At 59.0% G+C, this 19,595-nt stretch overlaps 2 protein-coding genes across 5 annotated transcripts in view; one reads left to right on the top strand and one right to left on the bottom strand.

The window, feature by feature from the left end:
• PCNX2 (pecanex 2) overlaps window positions 1–14,392 on the top strand; it is a 56,492-nt gene extending 42,100 nt beyond the window's left edge. The window contains exons 27-34 of the mRNA XM_070401103.1: window positions 2,874–3,107; window positions 4,643–4,755; window positions 8,906–9,050; window positions 9,496–9,726; window positions 10,370–10,644; window positions 11,437–11,621; window positions 12,328–12,773; window positions 13,519–14,392. Coding sequence (XP_070257204.1) covers window positions 2,874–3,107; window positions 4,643–4,755; window positions 8,906–9,050; window positions 9,496–9,726; window positions 10,370–10,644; window positions 11,437–11,621; window positions 12,328–12,773; window positions 13,519–13,677 — 1,788 coding nt within the window. The 3' untranslated portion in view covers window positions 13,678–14,392. The remainder of the gene's footprint in view (window positions 1–2,873; window positions 3,108–4,642; window positions 4,756–8,905; window positions 9,051–9,495; window positions 9,727–10,369; window positions 10,645–11,436; window positions 11,622–12,327; window positions 12,774–13,518) is intronic.
• NTPCR (nucleoside-triphosphatase, cancer-related) lies at window positions 827–19,565 on the bottom strand. 4 transcript variants are annotated; one of them, XM_070401105.1, is made up of 5 exons: window positions 19,435–19,565; window positions 18,605–18,767; window positions 17,876–17,969; window positions 16,346–16,555; window positions 827–1,788 (listed from the first exon to the last, which is right to left on the bottom strand). In XM_070401105.1, the coding sequence occupies exons 1-5, from the start codon at window positions 19,466–19,468 to the stop codon at window positions 1,756–1,758; spliced, it is 534 nt and encodes a 177-aa protein (XP_070257206.1). In that variant the 5' UTR covers window positions 19,469–19,565; the 3' UTR covers window positions 827–1,755. The 4 variants fall into 4 exon arrangements, with proteins under 4 accessions (XP_070257206.1, XP_070257208.1, XP_070257205.1 ...); XM_070401107.1 differs by having other exon boundaries at window positions 16,346–16,551; XM_070401104.1 differs by lacking the exon at window positions 827–1,788 and adding an exon at window positions 15,080–15,617.
• Window positions 19,566–19,595: the final 30 nt, after the last annotated feature.

Below are 19,595 nucleotides of genomic sequence, written 5' to 3'. Positions count from 1 at the left end.
CTTTCTCCTCACTTCTTTTTTAAATACATTTTTATTGATTTCAGAGCGGAAGGGAGAGGGAGACAGAGATAGAAACATCAGTGATGAGAGAGAACCATTGATCGGCTGCCTCCTGCACACCAGCTACTGGGGATCAAGTCCACAACCCGGGCTGTGCCCTGATCGGGAATCAGACCGTGACCTCCTGGTTCATAGGTCGATGCTCAATCACTGAGCCACGCCGGCGGGGCTGTTTCGCTTCTAACACAGCTCGTTATGGTAATGCTGGTGGTGATGAACGGCAACATCCTGGAAACATGACCCAGCCGTTTACACGTCACAAGTGTCGATTTGGATGCTCTGCGCATTTGCCCTTGAGAATGACCAGAATGACGTCCTAAGCTAAACTGAACTCAAAAACAGAGCTAAGCGACCCGTTCCCGATTAGCCGCAGCAGCCCTTCTCCTCCGCGTGCGGGGACTGAGCGCCCATCACTTACCTGCTCGGTACCGTCTGCCCAGTGCATATGCAGTTCGGAAAATGGGCCGGTTTGGGCCCAGATCCCTGGAGGACGAGAGTGAGACTGGACCCAGGTCGGAGGGTGACAGCTGGGCGGGGTGGAGGTGTTTTCCCAGGGGCCCGCGGGTCAGCCACGGCTCAGAACAGCCCAGGGGTGGCTCCTGTTCCGAGGGAGCCCCTTGCATGGCGGGAGCATCCTCAGAGCCATTCCAAGTGAGGACCCCCACTCACCTGGGACCCCAAACACCCTGCCAGCTGAGGCGGAGGCAGCAACGAGGAAACACAAGACAAAAACCCCAGGCGCGGAGGGTCGGGAGTTCACCAGCTCAGAGGACAGTTGGAGATTTGGAGGGGCTGCCCCAGGGCGCCCCAGCGTGTGTGTGCTGACAGTGACAGGAAACAGGAGACAGACTGTGAGGTCGGAGGTTCAACAACGCGTACCACACCCCGACGTGACTGCAGCCAGGAGTGCTGTGACGCCCTTTCCCGTGGTGGAATCTTTAAAACACGCGTGGTTCGTCCTCACCACCTCCGCCGTGAGGCCACCTCGGGGTCCGGGTCTCGGGACTGTCCTTCCCCATGCTTGTTCCCCGGAGGCGGGAGGTAAGGGTTTCGGGGGGCTGCGCGGCCGTTAGAAGGAGCAGCGTTGTGGGGTGTAAAGTGAGGAACATCCTCTTTGGTTCCTGGTCACTGCAGGCGCCTTTGTGGCTCTGAACTGCCTCAGCTCTCACGGGGTCCGTGTTATTCTCTGTATTGTTTTTCACTGGCAGGCAGATCGGAGCGGGAGGAAAGCGTAGGCTGATTCCTTCACACAAAAGGGCTGTTTGATCTCCCAGTGAACCGGGTCAGCTCCCGGCCCCCCATGCATCTATTTGAAGTCATTTCTTCGCCGGGCCGGAGGGTCCCCTGGGTCCCCGCCATCTCTCCATTCGCTCGGGTCTAAAACCCTCCTGTGGGTCCAGACGCGGCTTCCCGAGGCGCCTGGGTCCTGGTGCCATTGTCTCCGGACAAAGGAGATGGCTTATCGCTGGCCTGGCAGCAGGGCCCACAGGGACCCGGGGGTCTGCTGCCCGGCCCCTCCAGGAGTGAGAGGATGTGCTGATCTGCATTTAAAATGAGGAGCCGGAGGGTCCTGCCAGAAGGGGTCCTGCCTCCAGCCCGGATCGGGGTCTACGCAGTCGGTTCTCACGCGCAGTTGGTTCCTTGTCAGTTTCACTCAGCGGCCCGTCCATCGAGTTATGACAGGTTCGGGGGGGTTCACACCATCTGTGTTCCGGACGGAATTTCTGCCTAAATGAAGTGGAAATGGGGTACAGTTTGAAGCCAGCTGGCGTGGTCCCCTCTCCTCCTGGTGAAGAGGGACGGTCCCCCGTCCCCTCGCCCGGGAGAGCTGAGCACCCGGCTGGGGTCACGCTCCAAAGTCAAGGCTGTAAGGTTCTGCCAGAACTAGAGGAAGGGGTTTTGACCTCTGGAGGTCAAAGTCCTCGTTAACTAGTCTGACTTCATCCGTGGAGGGTATTTTAATTCCTTGGAAATGAGTGGAAAGCGAAACGATCGTCTTTTGATTTGTTTGTTATTCCTGTCGGGGACACGTGATTAGGACCTACTGGGGAAACGAGGCCAGATGTGGGCTGGAGCCAGATGTGTGGACACACACACTTCTTTCCCCCTGTAACTGTCAGCTGAGACGTGGGCACTCTGGCCACGGTCACAGAGCCTCATTTGCTTGTAACTTTGAGCCGACCTATTTTTTTAAAATATATTTTTATTGCTTTCAGAGAGGAAGGGAGAGGGAGAGGGAGAGAGAGAAACATCAATGATGAGAGAGAATCATGGATCGGCTGCCTCCTGCACGCCCCACACTGGGGATGGAGCCCACAACCCGGGCATGTGCCCTGACAGGGAATCGAACCATAACCTCCTGGTTCATAGGTCGATGCCCAACCACTGAGCCACACCAGCCGGGTGCAGCTTTGCTGTTTTAGTCCATCAAACACCGCGTGGCAGGACTGGAGGAGGGTCCGCCCATCTCCGCGGGATCGGCCCAGCCTGGCGCCCACAGAAGCCAGGGTCTTGTGTGCATCTCAGCCAGGAGAGGGCTGGCTGTCCTTCCCCCGCCACCCCCCCCAGTCGGTCCTTGTCCGTCTGTGACATCCTGTTCTCCCCCTTCCCTCGTCCCCGCAGGGGCCCTTAGAGAGGTTTGGGAATGTCTCCCGTGGGCTCTGTCACTAACCCCCGCAGGAAACACAGGACACACGTGGCAATCGCGTGTCCCCTGCCTCTCTGACCGCCGCTGGCGTCAGGAGCCCCAGTGACTAACAAGCCCTCTGGCTTCGGAGCGGCTGCGAGGGCTCAGACCTGGTTCCTCCCCACAGAGTATCATCTACTACCTGGTCACGTCCCCCAAGCTCCTCTCCTGGATCAAGAACGCGTCCCTCCTGACGGCGCTGCAGCCCTTCGCCAAGTGGCATCACATCGAGCGCGACCTCGCCGTGTTCAACATCAACATCGACGAGGACTACGTGCCGTGTCTGCAGGGCGTCACGCGGGCCAGCTACTGCAGCGTCTACCTCGAGTGGATCCAGCACTGCGCGCGGAGGACACAGGAGGTGTGTGTGTGCGGGGGAGGGGGGGGGCGGGCGGGCTGGGGCCTTGACTGTGAGTGAAAAAAAAACACAGGAAAACTGCCCGGCTGGTGTGGCTCAGTGGTTGAGCATCGACCTATGAGCCAGGAGGTCACGGTTTGATTCCGGTCAGGGCACATGCCCGGGTTGTGGGCTCTATCCCCAGTGAGGGGCGTGCAGGAGGCAGCTGATGATTGATGATTCTCTCTCTCTCTCCCTTCCTCTCGGAAATCAATAATCATGTTTTTTTTAAAAAGTGAACCAGGAAAACTGTACAGCCGGTCTCTCCTGTCCTCCCTGGTAGACTAATAAAATAGAGGCGAGAAGAGCATTGGCATCTGGTAAATGTTAGCCATGGAAAGATCTCACTGGCCGTAGCTCCGATGGAGGAGCCTGAAGGTCCGTCTCCGTGCTCAGGATCAGGGCCTGGATTTCATTTCCTGCCTCAGTTTACTTCTCCAGGCCAGGCGCTGGCCTTTCAGAGGGGAATTCACTGGAAACCACAAGGGCCTCTGTTGAGATTGTCGCCTGCTCCCGGGACGGCTCCCCTCTCCCCTCAGCTGGTTCCTGAGATCATTCGTTTTCCTTTTCTTGCTAAAGACACTTGGGCTTTAAATGCCCTCTGCCCGTCCCCTCCTGCTGCCTCTTAAAGCCGACTCGGGCGAGTTGCATAATTTAGTTGCCGATTGTGGACTTTGGTCAGTTCAGTGGCTCTCGTCAGAGGGAGAACAGAAAGCCTCTTTGCATTGGATAGTGTGAAGGTGGGGATAGAAAGGGTGAAGTGGGCACGGACGGGGTGAAGGTGGACACAGTGTGAAGGTGGGCATGGACCGTGTGAAGGTGGGCACGGACAGGGAGAAGGTGGGGCCGGACAGGGTGAAGGTGGACACAGTGTGAAGGTGGGCATGGACCGTGTGAAGGTGGGCACGGACAGGGTGAAGGTGGGCACGGACAGGGTGAAGGTGGGCACAGTGTGAAGGTGGGCATGGACCGTGTGAAGGTGGGCACGGACAGGGTGAAGGTGGGCACAGTGTGAAGGTGGGCATGGACCGTGTGAAGGTGGGCACGGACAGGGTGAAGGTGGGGACGGACAGGGTGAAGGTGGACACAGAGAGTGTGAAGTGGGCATGGACGGGGTGAAGTGGGCACAGACAGTGTGAAGGTGGGCATGGACCGTGTGAAGGTGGGCATGGACCGTGTGAAGTTGGGCACAGACAGGGTGAAGGTGGGCATTCGGTTGACTCTAATCTCTGACCATCTTCATGGCCTGAGGTGCCATATGCAAACTTCCTGGCGACGAGGTCAGCAAGCCACATGCCAGCTCTTCTGCCCTCACGTGAGCTTCCTTGGCATGTGAACCACCTGAGAGACGCCTTCAGGCAGGAAGCAGCGGCCCAGAGCCGCTCACGGCGGAGGCTGCTGACGCTGATCGGACCTCACGTGCCCCGGCCCGCACATGGGTGACGCCGTGGCGCACGCGGGCAGCTGTGACGGGCCAAGTAACATCCCTGTTCTTTCAGGCCTCGCAGACCCTGGACAGCGACGAGGACTCCCCGCTGGTGACCCTGGCCTTCGCCCTCTGCATCCTGGGGAGGAGAGCGCTGGGCACGGCCGCGCACAGCGTGGCTCTCAGGTACACGGGGAGGCGGGGGGTGGACAGGCACCGGCACTGCTTGGCTTTGACAGACCTTTTCATTTTACTTTGCACGTGGGCTGCTCCCGCGTCATTCAGACGGTCCCTCCATAGTGACCCTGTAGGGCCTGCGGCAAACCGATCAGTGACCCCTTCGAGCGTTAGACTTGAACCTGGCGTTAACGGGGAACAGTCCAGACCCCAGAACCCTGGGTGTCTGTATTGCAGGGTCCGTGCAGGTTTGCTGGGCAGATGCGAGGGGATCGTGCACATGAAAGCCCGGCAAGGTCCCTGCTCAGTAAACGTCCCTTTCCTCCCACCGTCTCTCACGTCCCTGCTCCCGTCTGCACCCTGCTCTGCCTGGCTGGCGGCCTTACCAAATGGAGGCCCCTGCTGCTTGTTCAAACACTCTTTCCACGAGCCCTGCTCTCTCTGCGTGAAAACAGCCCCCAAGTTTCTCTTCTTAAAGAACAAAAGCAAAACAAAGCTCCCCTGACCCTCCCGGCCTCTCACCCTGTCACCCAGGTCTGATCTCTGACCCATTGGGGAGCCCTTGACCTTCCGTTCACAGGGCTCACGGCTCGAGTCACAGCACCCCGGCCGTGATCTGCACGTCGCTCGATTCGCAGGTTTCTAGGAATTTCAATTTCCTGTACAATTTGCAAACCAAAGGCCGCAGAGGTTTCACTCTGGCGGGCTGAGCTGAGCGCTTTCCCAAGGCTTCCTCGGGCCGGCTCTTGGCGTAGCTTCCGCCGAGGTCCCTGACCAGGTGTTCCTCGCCTGCCCGGCTTTATTTATTTTCCCTGATTAAGCACCATGCGTTCCAGCTGCTTTCCGAGCTTGGTTTTGATGGGATTTCCTGGGTTTCAAACAGCTCCTAATCCTCTGTGACAGCCCCTCGCGTTCCAAAGGCGGCGATGAGATCAGTCTGGGAGCGATGCAGTGGTTTGGGGGGAGGTTCGCTTTCCGGGGGGCCCACCCCTGTGAGCCCCGCCCCGCAATCTCAGTGCAGCAGTGACTTGCAGGAGGTAACTGATTGTGCATGTTGCCCCAGCCAGTGTTCGGATCCACGAGGTTCTGATTTCTTGGGTAGATCGTGGGGGCGGGAGGCCCACCGTGTGAGGGAGGCTGGAGCCCCGCCGAGTCCCCACCTCTGCTTCAACCCAACAGCTGTGCCCTGAATTTCATATGCTAAAGTTCAATACATGGGGATGCTTGCAAAGGATTGATTCTGGCACTCAAATGATTTCTAAGCGTCATTTTAAGAGACCCAGCAAAGGGGAGAGACCAAGATGGCGGCGTAGGTAAACACCGGAGACCGCTGCCGCAAACAACCATTTCAAAAATACAACTAAAAGACTGAACGGACATCACCCAGAACCACAGGAAGGCTGGCTGAAGAGAGACTCTACAACTAGAAGGAAAGAGAACAGCAAATCGAGGCTCAGAGGCGGCGCAGTGTGGAAAATACAAAGGTACCGAGGTGCGCGCGCAAAGCGGGCTGGTGGCTGAGGGCGCGGTTGTCGTTTTCTGTCGGGAGTGAGTCTCAGACTCTGGGCTCCAGATCCGGGCGAGTCTCTAGGGACCCAGACTCAAACGGGAGAAGCGGGATTATCCGGCATCAGTTGGAACCTGAGGGCAGCTTTCTCTCCGAGGTTTGCAGCGGCTGCCGGGGTTCTGAGAAGCAGAGCCTCTGGGAACGGGACTGAGCGTGGCCATAACTGCTCCCTCCGCCCACCCTGTTGATCCCGCCCCGCCCAAAGCCTGCGCACAGCCATTTGCCGATCGCCTCAGGCAAAGGCTGGATTAGCGCCTCCCCAGAAGGCAGACGTTTTCCTTACAGCTGATTCCTATAGCCAGTCGGCCTGGGGGTCAAATCCCTCTAGTGTTAACTACAACAATTAAGGCTTGGCTAGAACAAGACTGCGCACAGAGACCACAAGGGGGTGCACCAAGAAAGCATAAAAGATGCGGAGACAAAAAAACATGACAGAAATGGAGGATATGGAGCTAAGAATCGCAATTTTGAGGGCTTGCCATAAATTTGTGCAGAGCCTCACGAAAACTAATGAGACCCTCGATGCTACGATAAAGAAATTAGAAAGTAAGCATACACAGACTGAAATAAAGAATATTATACCCAATAGCAGACCAGAGGAGTACAATAATCAAACAAAAGATTCGACAAAAAACACCCAATTGGAAAAGCAAAATGAAAAAAGAATCCGAAAGTGTGAAGATAGTGTAAGGAGCCTCTGGGACAGCTTTAAGCGGTCTAATATCAGAGTCATTGGAGTGCCAGAAGATGAGAGACAGCAAGATATTGAAAACCTATTTCAAGAAATAATGGCAGAAAACTTCCCCCACCTGGAGAAAGAAATGGACTTACAGGTCCAAGAAGCGCAGAGAACCCCAAACAAAAGGAATCCAAAGAGGACCACACCAAGACACATCATCATTAAAATGCCAAGAGCAAAAGACAAAGAGAAAATCTTAAAAGCAGCAAGAGAAAGAGGCTCAATTACCTACAAGGGAATACCCATACGACTGTCAGCTGATTTCTCAACAGAAACTTTGCAGGCCAGAAGGGAATGGCAAGAAATATTCAAAGTGCTGAATACCAAGAACCTACAACCAAGATTACTTTATCCAGCAAAGCTATCATTCAGAATTGAAGGTCAGATAAAGAGCTTCACAGATAAGGAAAAGCTAAAGGAGTTCATCACCGCCAAACCAGTATTATATGAAATGCTGAAAGGTATCCTTTAAGAAGAGGAAGAAGAAGAAAAAGGTAAAGATACAAATTATGAACAACAAACATGCATCTATCAACAAATGAATCTAAGAATCAAGTGAATAAATAACCTGATGTACAGAATGAACTGGTGATTATAATAGAATCAGGGACATAGAAAGGGAATAGACTGACTATTCTTGGGGGAAAAAGGGGTGTGGGAGATGCGGGAAGTGACTGGACAAAAATCATGCACCTATGGATGAACACAGTGGGTGGGGAGTGAGGGTGGAGGGTGGGGTGGGAGCTGGAAGGAGGGGAGTTATGGGGGGAAAAAAGAGGAACAAATGTAATAATCTGAACAATAAAGATTTAATTAAAAAAAAAAAAAAAAAAAGAGACCCAGCAAAAGTGGTCCCCAAAAGGCTGCCCCAGGTTGGACGCTCTCCAAGGGTGTTGTGTCACAGCCGCACTAACCTTTGGACAGTTCATCCTTTTCATTTTCCTAGTCTCTTGGGTAAGATCCTGTATCTCCCTCTTCCTTCATTTGTATTTCCATTATTGCCAGCGAGGGTGTAAGACTGCCTACATGTTTATTGGTCAATAAGCACATTTTTTCCCCCGTGAATTGCCTGCCCACTTCTATGCTCTCCCCATGTTGGTTAGATACTGATCTTTAGGAGCTATTCTCATGATATTATCAGGAAAGAACGTGAAATCTTTCAAAATCTGGGGCATACATTCCGGTGGTATTCTTCTCCTTAAATCTATGAGTGAAATGTTTAATTTCCACATCCTTACCATTCTGAGATAAGCTGTACGTGGTCATGATACATTATTTTTTCTGTAACGATGGATTCAGTTTGCTAATGTTTATAGTTATGTTGAAAGCGTGAGCGGCTCATGGTGTGTGTGTGTGTGTGTGTGTGTGTGTGTGTGTACTCTATCCTTGTGTAATTTTAAAATCAGAAGTGTGCCCTTAGGTGTACCCATGCGACCTAACAAGTGATTCTCACATATTTAATGTTAAAGAAGGACAGGTGATGGCCCTGGCCGGTGCGGCTCAGGTGGTTGAGTGTCGTCCTTGCACTGAAGGGTGGCTGGTTCGTTTCCTGGTCAGGGCACGTGCCCGGGTTGCAGGCTCTATCCCCCCATGTGGGGCGTGCAGGAGGCGGGTAATGGGTTTCACTCTCACATCGAGGTTTCTCTCACTCTCTCCCTCTCCCTTCCTCTCTCTCTCAAAACCCATGAGAAAATCTTTGGAAAAAATACCAGGTGACTTAGAACACTGACTCCCAGGTCAGCCTTGCACGGCAGCCCAGCGTAGGCACAGCTCTGCTTCGTTCACTGGGACACATCCTGACTTGACCGTGACACAGCTCCGACGGACACTCCCTGAGAAACCCTGTCTTGCAGCCTGGACTCCTTCCTGCACGGCCTCCACGCCCTCTTCAAGGGCGACTTCAGGGTCGCCGCCCGGGACGAGTGGGTGTTCGCCGACATGGACCTGCTGCAGAAGGTGGTGGCCCCGGCCATCAGGATGGCCCTCAAGCTCCACCAGGTCAGCACCCTCCTTTATAAGGACGAGCCTGAAGCCGTACGAGAGGAATTCAGCTCTGAGAACAAGGTCCCCTTCCTCGCTCGATGTTCACGAGGGGGTCTGTGACTCAGGGACGGAGCACCGAGGGAGCCCGCATGCTCCTGACCGGCCAGCGCAGGTTGCCCTGCAGAGCGGTTAGGGGTGGGGATGCTGACGAGGATCGGGGGGGGGGCGGGGGGGGGAGTTGGCTAGAGAAGGGGACCAACCAGAGGCGCCCCACGGTCCTGGGAAGTCCTGGGAATGTGATCCACGCAGCTCTTCCCCGGGCAAGTCCAGCGGTTGGGATGGTGGGACGAGGCGTCCTCTGTCCAGCTCAGGGTCCAAAGAGCAGGGGTGAGGCCTGGGAGTGGACCAGCCGCGAGGGTCCTGGCCTCGTCCCCCAGCCTCGGCCCCGTCCTTCCCCCAGGACCAGTTCACCTGCCCCGACGAGTACGAGGACCCCACGGTCCTCTTCGAGGCCATCCGGTCCTTCGAGCAGACGGTGGTCATCTGCCACGAGGGCGACCCGGCCTGGCGGGGCGCGGTGCTCGCAAACAGGGCGGAGCTGCTCACCCTGCGGCACGTGGTGGACGAGGGCGCCGACGAGTACAAGGTCATCATGCTGCACCGGAGCTTCCTCAGCTTCAAGGTGATCAAGGTACCGAGCAGGTCCCGGCGCCCGGGCCCGGGGGTGTGAGCAGCAGGAGGGGGACTGGCACGGGCGTCTGTTCACAGACAGTCCAGAGCGGCCACTCCCGCCTCCGATGACCAGTGCGCAGGCGAGGGCTTCAGCAAGCCCTGGTAGAGGCACATCTACTTATTTTTAAAGCCCGGCCGGTGTGGCTCAGTGGTTGAGCATTGACCTATGAACCAGGAGGTCAGGATACAATTCCCGGTCAGAGCACATGCCTGGGTTGTAGGCTCCATCCCCAGTGGGGGGCGTGCAGGAGGCAGCCGATCAATGATTCTCATCATTGATATTTCTAATCTCCTAAAATTCCAGATCTTTCTCTCAGAACTACTCCTGGGCACAAGAACTTCCTTCCCAAGGGCTCTTCCTTCCGTAATCTTCCAACCACTGGCCACTGGCTAAAACACTCACCTCCTCTCCTTTGCTCCGAGTTTGCCCTGCGAGTGGCATCGCTCCCCAGGGCAGGCCTGCTATGGTGCCCGGCCACACAGACAGACAGCTCTGGGCCAAAGCGGTGCATCATGGGTATCAAACCGGAGCCCTGCTCTGGCTGCAGGTGGGCCCAGGGCGCAGCCGCCTCCACCTGCTCTGCCCCCTCCTCCGCCCGCAGGTGAACAAGGAGTGCGTGCGGGGCCTGTGGGCCGGGCAGCAGCAGGAGCTCATCTTCCTGCGCAACCGCAACCCGGAGCGCGGCAGCATCCAGAACAACCGGCAGGTGCTGCGCAACCTCATCTGCTCCTCCTGCGACCAGCCCCTGGGCTACCCCATGTACGTCTCCCCGCTGACCACCTCCTACCTGGGCACCCACCGGCAGCTGAGGGGCCTCTGGTGCGGCCCCGTCACGCTGGACGGCCTCAGGGCCTGGTTCTGGACCAAGTGGCTCAGGTAGGTCCCGGCCCCACACCATCACCTGGACGCTGGAGAGGGGCCGGCACGAGCGCTCGGCTTCCAGCTGGGATTTCCTGGCCACGGCCATGGCCACGTTCTCATGTGGCTACAGCCACCATCCCCAAGTGCCACCTACAGATCACACGTCTCAGTCAGCAGTCTCAGGGCTGGTCGGCGAGCAGCTCAGCCAGAGGGGCGTCCGTTCTCTCCCTCGTTCCCACGCTGAGCGCCTGCGTGAGCGCTCGCAGCTGCAGAGGTTCGGGGTCTTTAGGACCCACACCTGCCGCAGGCACCAGGCCGGGCCCCCCAGCACTCACTCACCTCTCAGTCAGTCTCCTCCCCTGGTTGTGTCAGTCACTGGTTGTTTTATTTTTATTCATTTCAGAGAGGGAGAGAAACATCAACTATGAGAGGATCATCAGTTAGCTGCCTCCTGCACATCCCGTACTGGGGACCGGGCATGTGCCCTGACCTGGCATATGATCATGACCTCCTGGTTCATAGGTCAACGCGTGACCACTGGTTATTTGGAGTGAATTCGAGGAAGTTCTGTCTGAATGTGGCCCCTGTCCTCCATGAGGTTCTGTGGAAGGTTGAGGCCAGAGCTCTCGGGTGCGGGGGTTTCCTCATTAGACTGAGATCTGGGCACCAGAGCCCTCTCTCCACCTGCCGCCCAGGCGTGCAGCTCACCCGCAGTGCGGCTCCTCCTGGCCTGGACGTGGGTGGGGCGTTGGGGGATGTTAGAGTGTCCTGGGGAGCAAGAACCCCCGCAGCGTCTCTCCATCACAGGATGCGCAAGGACTGCCATGCTGAGCAGCGCACAGGCGGCAACATTGAGGACGGGGACGGAGGGGGGGCCCCGTTTGCTGGCGGCGGCAGCGCCCCGAGTGGGTGCAGTCAGGAGGGCGGCACGGAGCAGCCCGGAAAAGAGGGGACCCACCACTGGTCACCCCGGGAAGGGACACGGAGCACAGGTGGGTGCAGTGGGACTTGGGGTTGCTGAGAGAGGCAGGGGGCCCCATGACCCCCCCCAGGGCCGTGTTGCTGAGAGGCCGGGGGGGCCCTGGCCCCCCAGGGCCCGTCTTGCTTTAGGCTCGGAATGTGTGTCTGGAATGCGCTGGGCACCAGGTGGTCCTCCCTCAGCGGCAGCAGCACGGACCTGCCGTGACGGCCGAGCCTTCGGGGCACAGCCCGCGCTGCGTAAACCACAGCAGATGCCTGGCCCTGCCCGGCTGCGGAGAAACTAACCTCGCTGTCCCCATTCTCACTCGCCGGCTCCCTTCCTCCCTCCCCTTCCTCCGTGAGGGGAACTTGTCCGAGTATCAGTAGGGACTCTGCAGAGGGGCCTGGCCCCGTGACACCCCCACGCCGGGCGGCCACGCTCCACCCAGTGCGAGTAACCCCAGGTCAGCGGGCCAGGCAGCTCCGTGGGGGCGGCCCCTTTCATGGTTCTGTCACTGCGTGTGGGAGGCACAGGCGCCCAGGCTCTGGCACAGGGGTTAGTGACCGAGGGTGGGTGACGCCGCTGGCGTGTCGGACCAGGACTCCCAGGAACGGGCGACTTCAGTGTCAAAGCCAGGAAAGTCCGTGGGGCCCAGGCAGAGCAGAACACCCACCCCCCTGCCTGGCACTGACATGGGTGCCCACCCGCATGCCAACCTGCACTGTTTTCCTTTAAAGGCAGGAGGAAGGGCAGGAGCCAGTCTGTCCAGGCCCACGGGGCGCTGAGCCCAAGGCCGCCCTTCCTGAGCTCGTCAGGCCCGATCCTGGAGAGCCGCCAGGCCTTCCTCCCCACGTCCTCGTCGGCCCACGGCCTGGCCCCCCGGCTCGAGGGCAGCCGGCTCTCCCTGCGCTCCTCGGCCGCGTCCCTGCACTCGCAGCCGCCGCCCGCCACCACCGGCCACCTGGGCGTCCGTGAACGGGCTGAGGCCCTGGTCCGGTCCAGCCTGGGCTCCTCCAGCAGCTCCACCCTCAGCTTCCTCTTCGGCAAGAGGAGCTTCTCCAGCGCCCTCGTTATCTCGGGGCTCTCGGCCGCCGAGGGGGGCACCACCAGCGACACGCAGTCCTCCAGCAGCGTCAACCTGGCACTCGGCCCCTCGGCCCGGGCCGCCGGCCAGGCCACCAGGGTAAGGGGCGCCCAGGGGGCCGGGGTGGGCGGGATCCTGGCTGGTGGCCCGTCCAGCTGCCCCAGACCCCTTCTCCCCCCATAGTGACAGATGACAGGTGAACCAGGAGGCGTCTGCTGCGCAGAGGCTGACAAACATTAGTCACGCCCTGGGTAACGCTAGGCAGGCGGGTATCACAGCTCAGTCCCCGAGCCTGCGCCCACCTGGGGGTGTCCCCCCTCATCCAGCAGCGGGAGCAGGGGCCACCTCGTTCTCTTCAAACCACGCCCTGCCAGAGGGACAGGGCAGGGCGCACGTCAGCACTGGGTTCCATCGCCACCGATTCCCGTGCGAGGTCAGCTCAGTGCCGAGGCCGCCTACTTGTCTGCTTACACTTTAGAGAGAGCTCCGAGGACACCCCCAAGGGACTGCCATCAGCCAGGGTTCCAGCCAGCTACGGAGACGTGTGCCCGGCACCCGGCCGCCCTCTCCTGTCCCGGGGCAGGGCGGGCACACGGGAGGCGTCAGGGCACATGGGAGACATGGGGGTACGCACATCCGTGTCAGACTGTAGGCTACAGGCTCCGTCACGGCCCCGGGGCAGTTACTGGAGGTGGATGAGGCCCCCACTTCATCCCCTTGGGGTCCCCCTGTGCTCACCCCCTGCCGCTGGCGGTCAGCAGGTTGGGGCGGGCAGCATCGCGCGCGAGTGGGAAGTGGCCGTACCTGTCTGCTGAGCCGCCTGCTTCTCTTTTCTCCCCGGAAGCACTTCTCCGAGCCGTGCGACCCCACCGAGGCCGCCGAGCAGGGGCAGCGTGGCGGGCGCCTGGCCGCGGGCCTCGGCGTGGTCTGCAGGAGGGCCAGCCAGGAGGACATGGGCCTGGACGACACGGGCTCCCAGCACAGCGCCTCGGACGAGCAGTAGGGCCAGGAGGGGCCCCGCAGTGGGAGAGACCGAGTCCCCCACGGCTCCGCCTGCCTTCCTCTCCCTTCTCCCCCCAAAACCAAAAGCAGCCAACATTGTCATCCACGTGGGCCCTCCCCGTGGACGAGTGTGAGCTGGTGTGGAAACTGACTTTATCTCAGGTTCTTGAACAATATCTCACACGATGGACAAAACCAGTGGACCGGGCCTCCTGCCCGCTTCCCCACAGTGGAATGAGACACAAAAATCTACAGAATGTGGATTCAAACAAAAGCCAAGAGCCCATCCGCCACTCCCGGCCCGACGGAAATCCGACACCTGCATGCTGACCAGCTGACCTCTGCACACTCCCGTCACCAAGAAAGAGCAGCTAGTGGCCACACCACCTCACCAGCCACGGGCCAGGCACTGAGGTCACGTCCACGCACAGACACACTGCTCTGTAGCGTTCACGCCGATGTTAGGTGCGTGTGAATGGTGACGTGCATGCAGCCTTGTCCACGGCCCCGTGTGACGGCCCACATCCCCGCGTGAGAGCTGGACGTGCAGCCGGCGGACGGACACCATTGGGGAGGGACGCAGTGCCCCACATGCCAGAGCGGCGTCCCAAAGGCCACCAGGCCGGGTCCTCGTGGGACACACGCTTGCTCCCCAGGCCAAGGGGTCCCCACCGGGTCCCGGGCCACCTGCACACTCCTGTTTTTTTGGAATTAAAGGGTTTGTAGTTACTGCTGTTTCCAGTTCTTTGCGTTCTGCCGAAACTTGTCATTTCTTAAAATGAGTCCTTTCCCGGGAGGAGCATTTGGGCCGATCCTGAAACTTTTGCCACCGTGTCCCAGGGCCAAGCTGCAGGCCGGCTTCCGCCCTGAGGGACCCATTGCTCCCCAGGAGCCTCCCTTCGGAAGAGCAGTACTTAGAAGCCCTGAAGTTAGAAACAGTCTACACAGTTCCGCCCTGCACACCCGGCACGGCTGCCGGCCAGGTTCGTAGCTAATGCTCATTGCTAAGAAAGTCCCAGAAAGTCCTAGATCTTCACCAGAAATCACACGAAACTGAATCACACCAGTGCACCGACCACTCCAGGGCAGTGCTACCCTCCGATTCCGGGGACCAGTGGCTCCTCCGTGCCGGCTGCTGGCTGTGCCTCTCTCCACCGCCAACTGACAGCCCGGCCTGGCCTGGGCTCCCCGGGGAGCAAGCGGGAGTAATGGTCCCTCCCACGGTGGCCACACTCCCCCTGTGACGACACATTTCCCGTTTTCGGGGCGGGAAACGAGGCACAGAAAGGTTTAAGGACCGGGCCAAGGTGGAGCCCTGGTCTGACCCCTGACCCCGCCCACACCTGCCGAGCACCAAGGGGCCGGCTCCATGCTGTATCCCTCCACACGAGCACCCACGTGTCTGCAACCATCACGCTCCTTTTATTTCATAAAGTAATAAGCAAACAAGTAAACAGTAAAAGATGGTGGGGGGAGGGCCCCAAGGGCTCTTCTTTCAAAATAATCCTTTTTAAAGATCAAGTAACTTCACGCTTCAGGCAGCACGAGATGCGGACGCACCTGGGAGGGCTTCACGTCCGCGAAGTGCAGAACAGATGAGGCAGTAACTCCCCTCCCCCCACACACATTCATCAGCTTCACTGGGGCGGATCCCATCTGGTGCCGGAACCTTCCTCATCTCAGCATTTACCCCAATCAGACGCACAACCGCAGAGGAAATAAACAGCCGCGGATACGCACGGCCGTGACCAGTCCTGCGGCGGGCCAGCGTGCAGGCCGACTCGCCCTCGGAACCCTTTATGGGAAACAGCTGCAGGCTTTCCCTGCGGAAACCCACACGGGTTCAGAGCCGGGGGGCCCGGTGCCCATCACTCACTTCCCGCCGCTCTGCACGCACCTCACAATATCCGGCAAGAGGTGGTTCCTGTTCTCCTTGGTGACCTGCGGGGGGGAAGCAGGAGGCCTCAGAGCCCCTTTCCTCCCTTCCTGCCCCCCCGCAGTCAATGGTCTAGAACTGTGGTCGGCAAACTGCGGCTCGAGAGCCACATGCGGTTCTTCGGCCCCTGGAGTGTGGCTCTTCCACAAAATACCACGTGCGGGCACACGTACAGTGCGATTGAAACTTCGTGGCCCATGCGCAGAAGTCGGTTTTCAGTCTGGGCGAGTCTATTTTGAAGAAGTACTGTTGATATTTGGCTCTGTTGACTAATGAGTTTGCCGACCACTGGTCTAAAACGAGCATGTCAAACTCGCAGCCCACGGGCCGCCTGCCTTGTTTGTTTGGCCTGTGTTAGCCTTTGAGTTTGACACGCTTGTTCTAGAACAAGAGCCCGCAAGGCCGGGAGGGGTGAGGTATGCTATGAAGTAGGACCCAGGGACCAATGATGAGCCAGGTCCCAGGGGTGAGCCAGGGGTGAGGTACGGGCTCCTCAGCATCCAGGCTGCTCCGTCTGAGAACCAGCCTCAGTCCGGAGGGCCAGCTGGGCCCGAGGCCTCCCTGAGGTCGGTCTGCACAGGGAGTGGAGGCCAAGCCCTCGAAAGGGAGACTCACCCACACTCCGTCCTAGAGCTAAAAGGGGGGCCGTTCAAAGCCACGGTCTACTGAGAGCCACTGCGGTTTCAGGTCACCCACTCAGTCCGCCCGCAGCCACGGCGGCGGCGGTACTCACACTGATCACCTGCACGTCCGCCCGGCTCCGGATTTCCTCCACGAAGGCCAGCGGTTTCCCTTTCGGGACCGGGATGGTGCCCAGGACCACGGTCCCCGGGGCGGCCAGGGTCTGCCGAACAGCCTGCACGAAGGGCTGGCTGAAGAGCTCCATCTTCCCCACCTCGTCGATGACGCACACTCTCGGCCCCGGGCTGCTGCGGGCACCTGCCTGGGAGGACAGATGGTCGGTCAATGGGACCCAACCAAGGCCCATTAAGCAGCCCCGCTCCCCCTGCCCCCCGCCCCCCAGCAACATCACACCAGGGAGTGAGCTATGCCAGGAAGACAGAGCACCTCACAAGTCCACCCCGGACAGGTCGCTGCAAATTCCTCTGGCCTGGAGACTGTCCCACCCAGAAAAGCCAACTCCTGACCCTCCTGGTTCTCCGGGCAATTGGTCCTCCCCCAGGACAGTTCAGGAGGAGCCACACTGTGTGTTTATAAACACCCAGGAAGCAGGCAGGGCCCAGTGCCTGAGGCTTAGAGCCATGAGACAGGCCTCAGTCCTTCTTAATAATCCTGCCTCTTCTTTTGCGATTTTGAGTGGCACGAGACTCCCTGTCTGCGGGGGGAGGCAGGTGCTGCAGGCAGAGGCCTGTGTATCTCATAATCTGCAACATGAGGGTCAGTGGAAAGAAGGAAAAATTAAAAGAAAAGGCGTCTTGGTTAAAAGAAAGAAGTGAGCGGGGTTGTGTCCTTTAAATCCTGGAACCCTTTCCGATGACTTTACTCTGTGTCCTTGAAAAACCCCCTAGGGCCCGGCCGGCGTGGCTCCGTGGTTGAGCATCGACCTATGAACGGTTCGATTCCCGGTCAGGGCACATGCCCGGGTGGCGGGCTCAATCCCCAGTGTGGGGCGTGCAGGAGGCAGCCGATCCATGATTCTCTCTCATCATTGATGTTTCTCTCTCTCCCTCTCCCTTCCTCTCTGAAATAAAACTATATTTTTAAAAAAACCCACTAGGAACAGGGGTGGGGCCAGGAGTCCCAATGACCCCCAGCTCCTCAGGTTCCCATCCCTGTGTAGCCCCCGCCCACGCAGGGCCAGGGCTGAATTTACGTGACAAGGAACCCACTTACACTTCAGAGCGACAGCAAATTATGTGGCGGATCCTTACCAAGGCTCAATCGCTTGAAGACTTTTTTAAAAAAATATATTTCTTTATTGATTTCAGAGAGGAAAGGAGAGGGAGAGAGAGAGAGAAACATCAATGATGTGAGAGAACCACTGACCGGCTGCCTCTTGCACGCCCCCTACTGGGGATCGAGCCCACAACCCGGGCATGCGCCCTTGGCTGGAATCGAACCCTGGACCTTTCAGCCCACAGGCTGACGCTCTATCCACTGAGCAAACTGGCCAGGGCAAGACTTTTAAACTGTAAAATGCTAAACGGGCCTCTCCTTAAGCACGAAGCCCCTGCGGTCCTGGGCCAGCAGTTCCCACAATGCACCGCAACAGACAGGCTCCAGGAGCAGAACCCACACTCACGTCCAAGACGGGAAGCGCCAGCTGCTCGAAGGACGTCAGGTCCACCACGTACTGCCCGACCCGGCACTCCCGTGTTCCCGGCGGAGGCCCTGCCCTGGGGAGACAGTGAGTCTTGCTGAAAGGCCCCGGCACGGGTTTCTGGGGGTTGGCTACCCCACTGACCTCTGACCTTCCATGGAGGCCACGTCATCCTTAAACCCACCCCCAGCCCTGGCCAGGTGGCTCAGGGATGGGAGCATCATCCCGTGCATCAGAAGGCTGGGGGTTCAATTCCTGGTCAGGGCACACACCTAGGTTTCGGGTTTGATCCCTGGTCAGGGTGCATACAGGAGGCAACTGATCAATGTTACTTCCTCCCCACCCCCCTCTCTCTCAAAATAAACAAACAGCAGAAATGTGCAGAGCTGAGAGCAGGGCTACCACTAAGGGTGCCCACCATCAGCCACGGGCCTGATGGGACCAACCCCCAGGCTCCGGGGAGCACCGACCAGCCCTGGAAAGCATCGCGAGAGACGGGACTAGGATCACAGGCGAGAAGAGCTCATGAGCCCGTGGAATAAGCTCTCAGTGAAAGGCGGTATTTTTATACTGTTTTTCAGATGATGACTTCAACCTGTTTTCTTGCTCTAAGAATTCCAAGGGCCTGAGATTCTTCCAGGGAGGAGAGAGCACGTGGCTCAACCCTGTGCCCAGGGGGAACGCACCACCCGAGAGGAGAAATCTCAGTACCCCGCTCTAGACAGGGGTCCCCGCAGGCCGGACAACGTGACCACGTCGAATCCTATCCTCCGGCCTCCTTGCCTGACTTCTTGCGTGTAGAACCCATCGACGGGCACCCCGGAGGACTTTAAAACCTCGCTGGCTTTCTGGATCAAAGTTGTTTTCCCAACACCTGAGGAAAGAAAGAAAACCCCACTGAGTCCCTGGCTGTCAGACCTGCCCCGTGTGCAGGCAGAGTGGGCTCCCGGGAGCAGAGACGGCCTCCAAGGTGAGTCCAATGGGGACAGCTGACCCTGGGAGAAATGCTAAGTGCCCAGGAGACCCACGTGGGCACTCACAGAATCCATAATCCGAGAAGGGAGATGGCCAGCTCCCAGAGCCCAGGCCAGCAGCCCCCACCCCGGGCACCCCTACGCTCACCTCCACCACCCCACACGCCCCTGTGCGCACCCCCACCACCCCGCGCGCCTCTATGCTCACCCCCCGACCCCACACGCCCCTATGCTCACCCCCAGCACCCCACACGCCCCTAAGTGTACCCCACCACCCCACACGCCCCTATGCGCGCCCCCAGCACCCCACACACCCCTATGCGCGCCCCCAGCACCCCACATGCCCCTAAGTGCGCCCCGACCACCCCACACGCCCCTGTGTGCGCCCCCACCACCCCACACGCCCCTATGCGCGCTCCCCCACCACCTCACACGCCCCTATGCGCACCCCCACCGCCCCACACGCCCCTGTGCGCACCCCCACCGCCCCACACGCCCCTGTGCGCGCTCCCCCCCTCCCCATGCGCACACCTCAGCCTCCGGGAGGCGGGGACGAGGCGGGGTTACCTGGGGGCCCCGTGAGAAACACGTGCCGGGCCATACAGGACGCCGCCAGAGGGGGGGTCACGGCCGGGTTCGGGGTCACGGACGCAATCCCGGAAAGGGTCGCGGCCTAAGTCCCGCCCACCACGTGCGCGGGCCCCACCCCCGCCGGCCGGAAGCACCGC

The sequence above is a fragment of the Myotis yumanensis genome, unplaced genomic scaffold (genome assembly GCF_028538775.1).
Source record: "Myotis yumanensis isolate MYYU_CA2020_CCGP unplaced genomic scaffold, mMyoYum1.0.hap1 SCAF_22, whole genome shotgun sequence".
Classification (NCBI taxonomy): Eukaryota; Metazoa; Chordata; class Mammalia; order Chiroptera; family Vespertilionidae; genus Myotis; species Myotis yumanensis.
The sequence above is the reverse complement of the archived record's forward strand: the minus strand, read 5'-3'. Positions and strand labels throughout refer to the sequence as shown.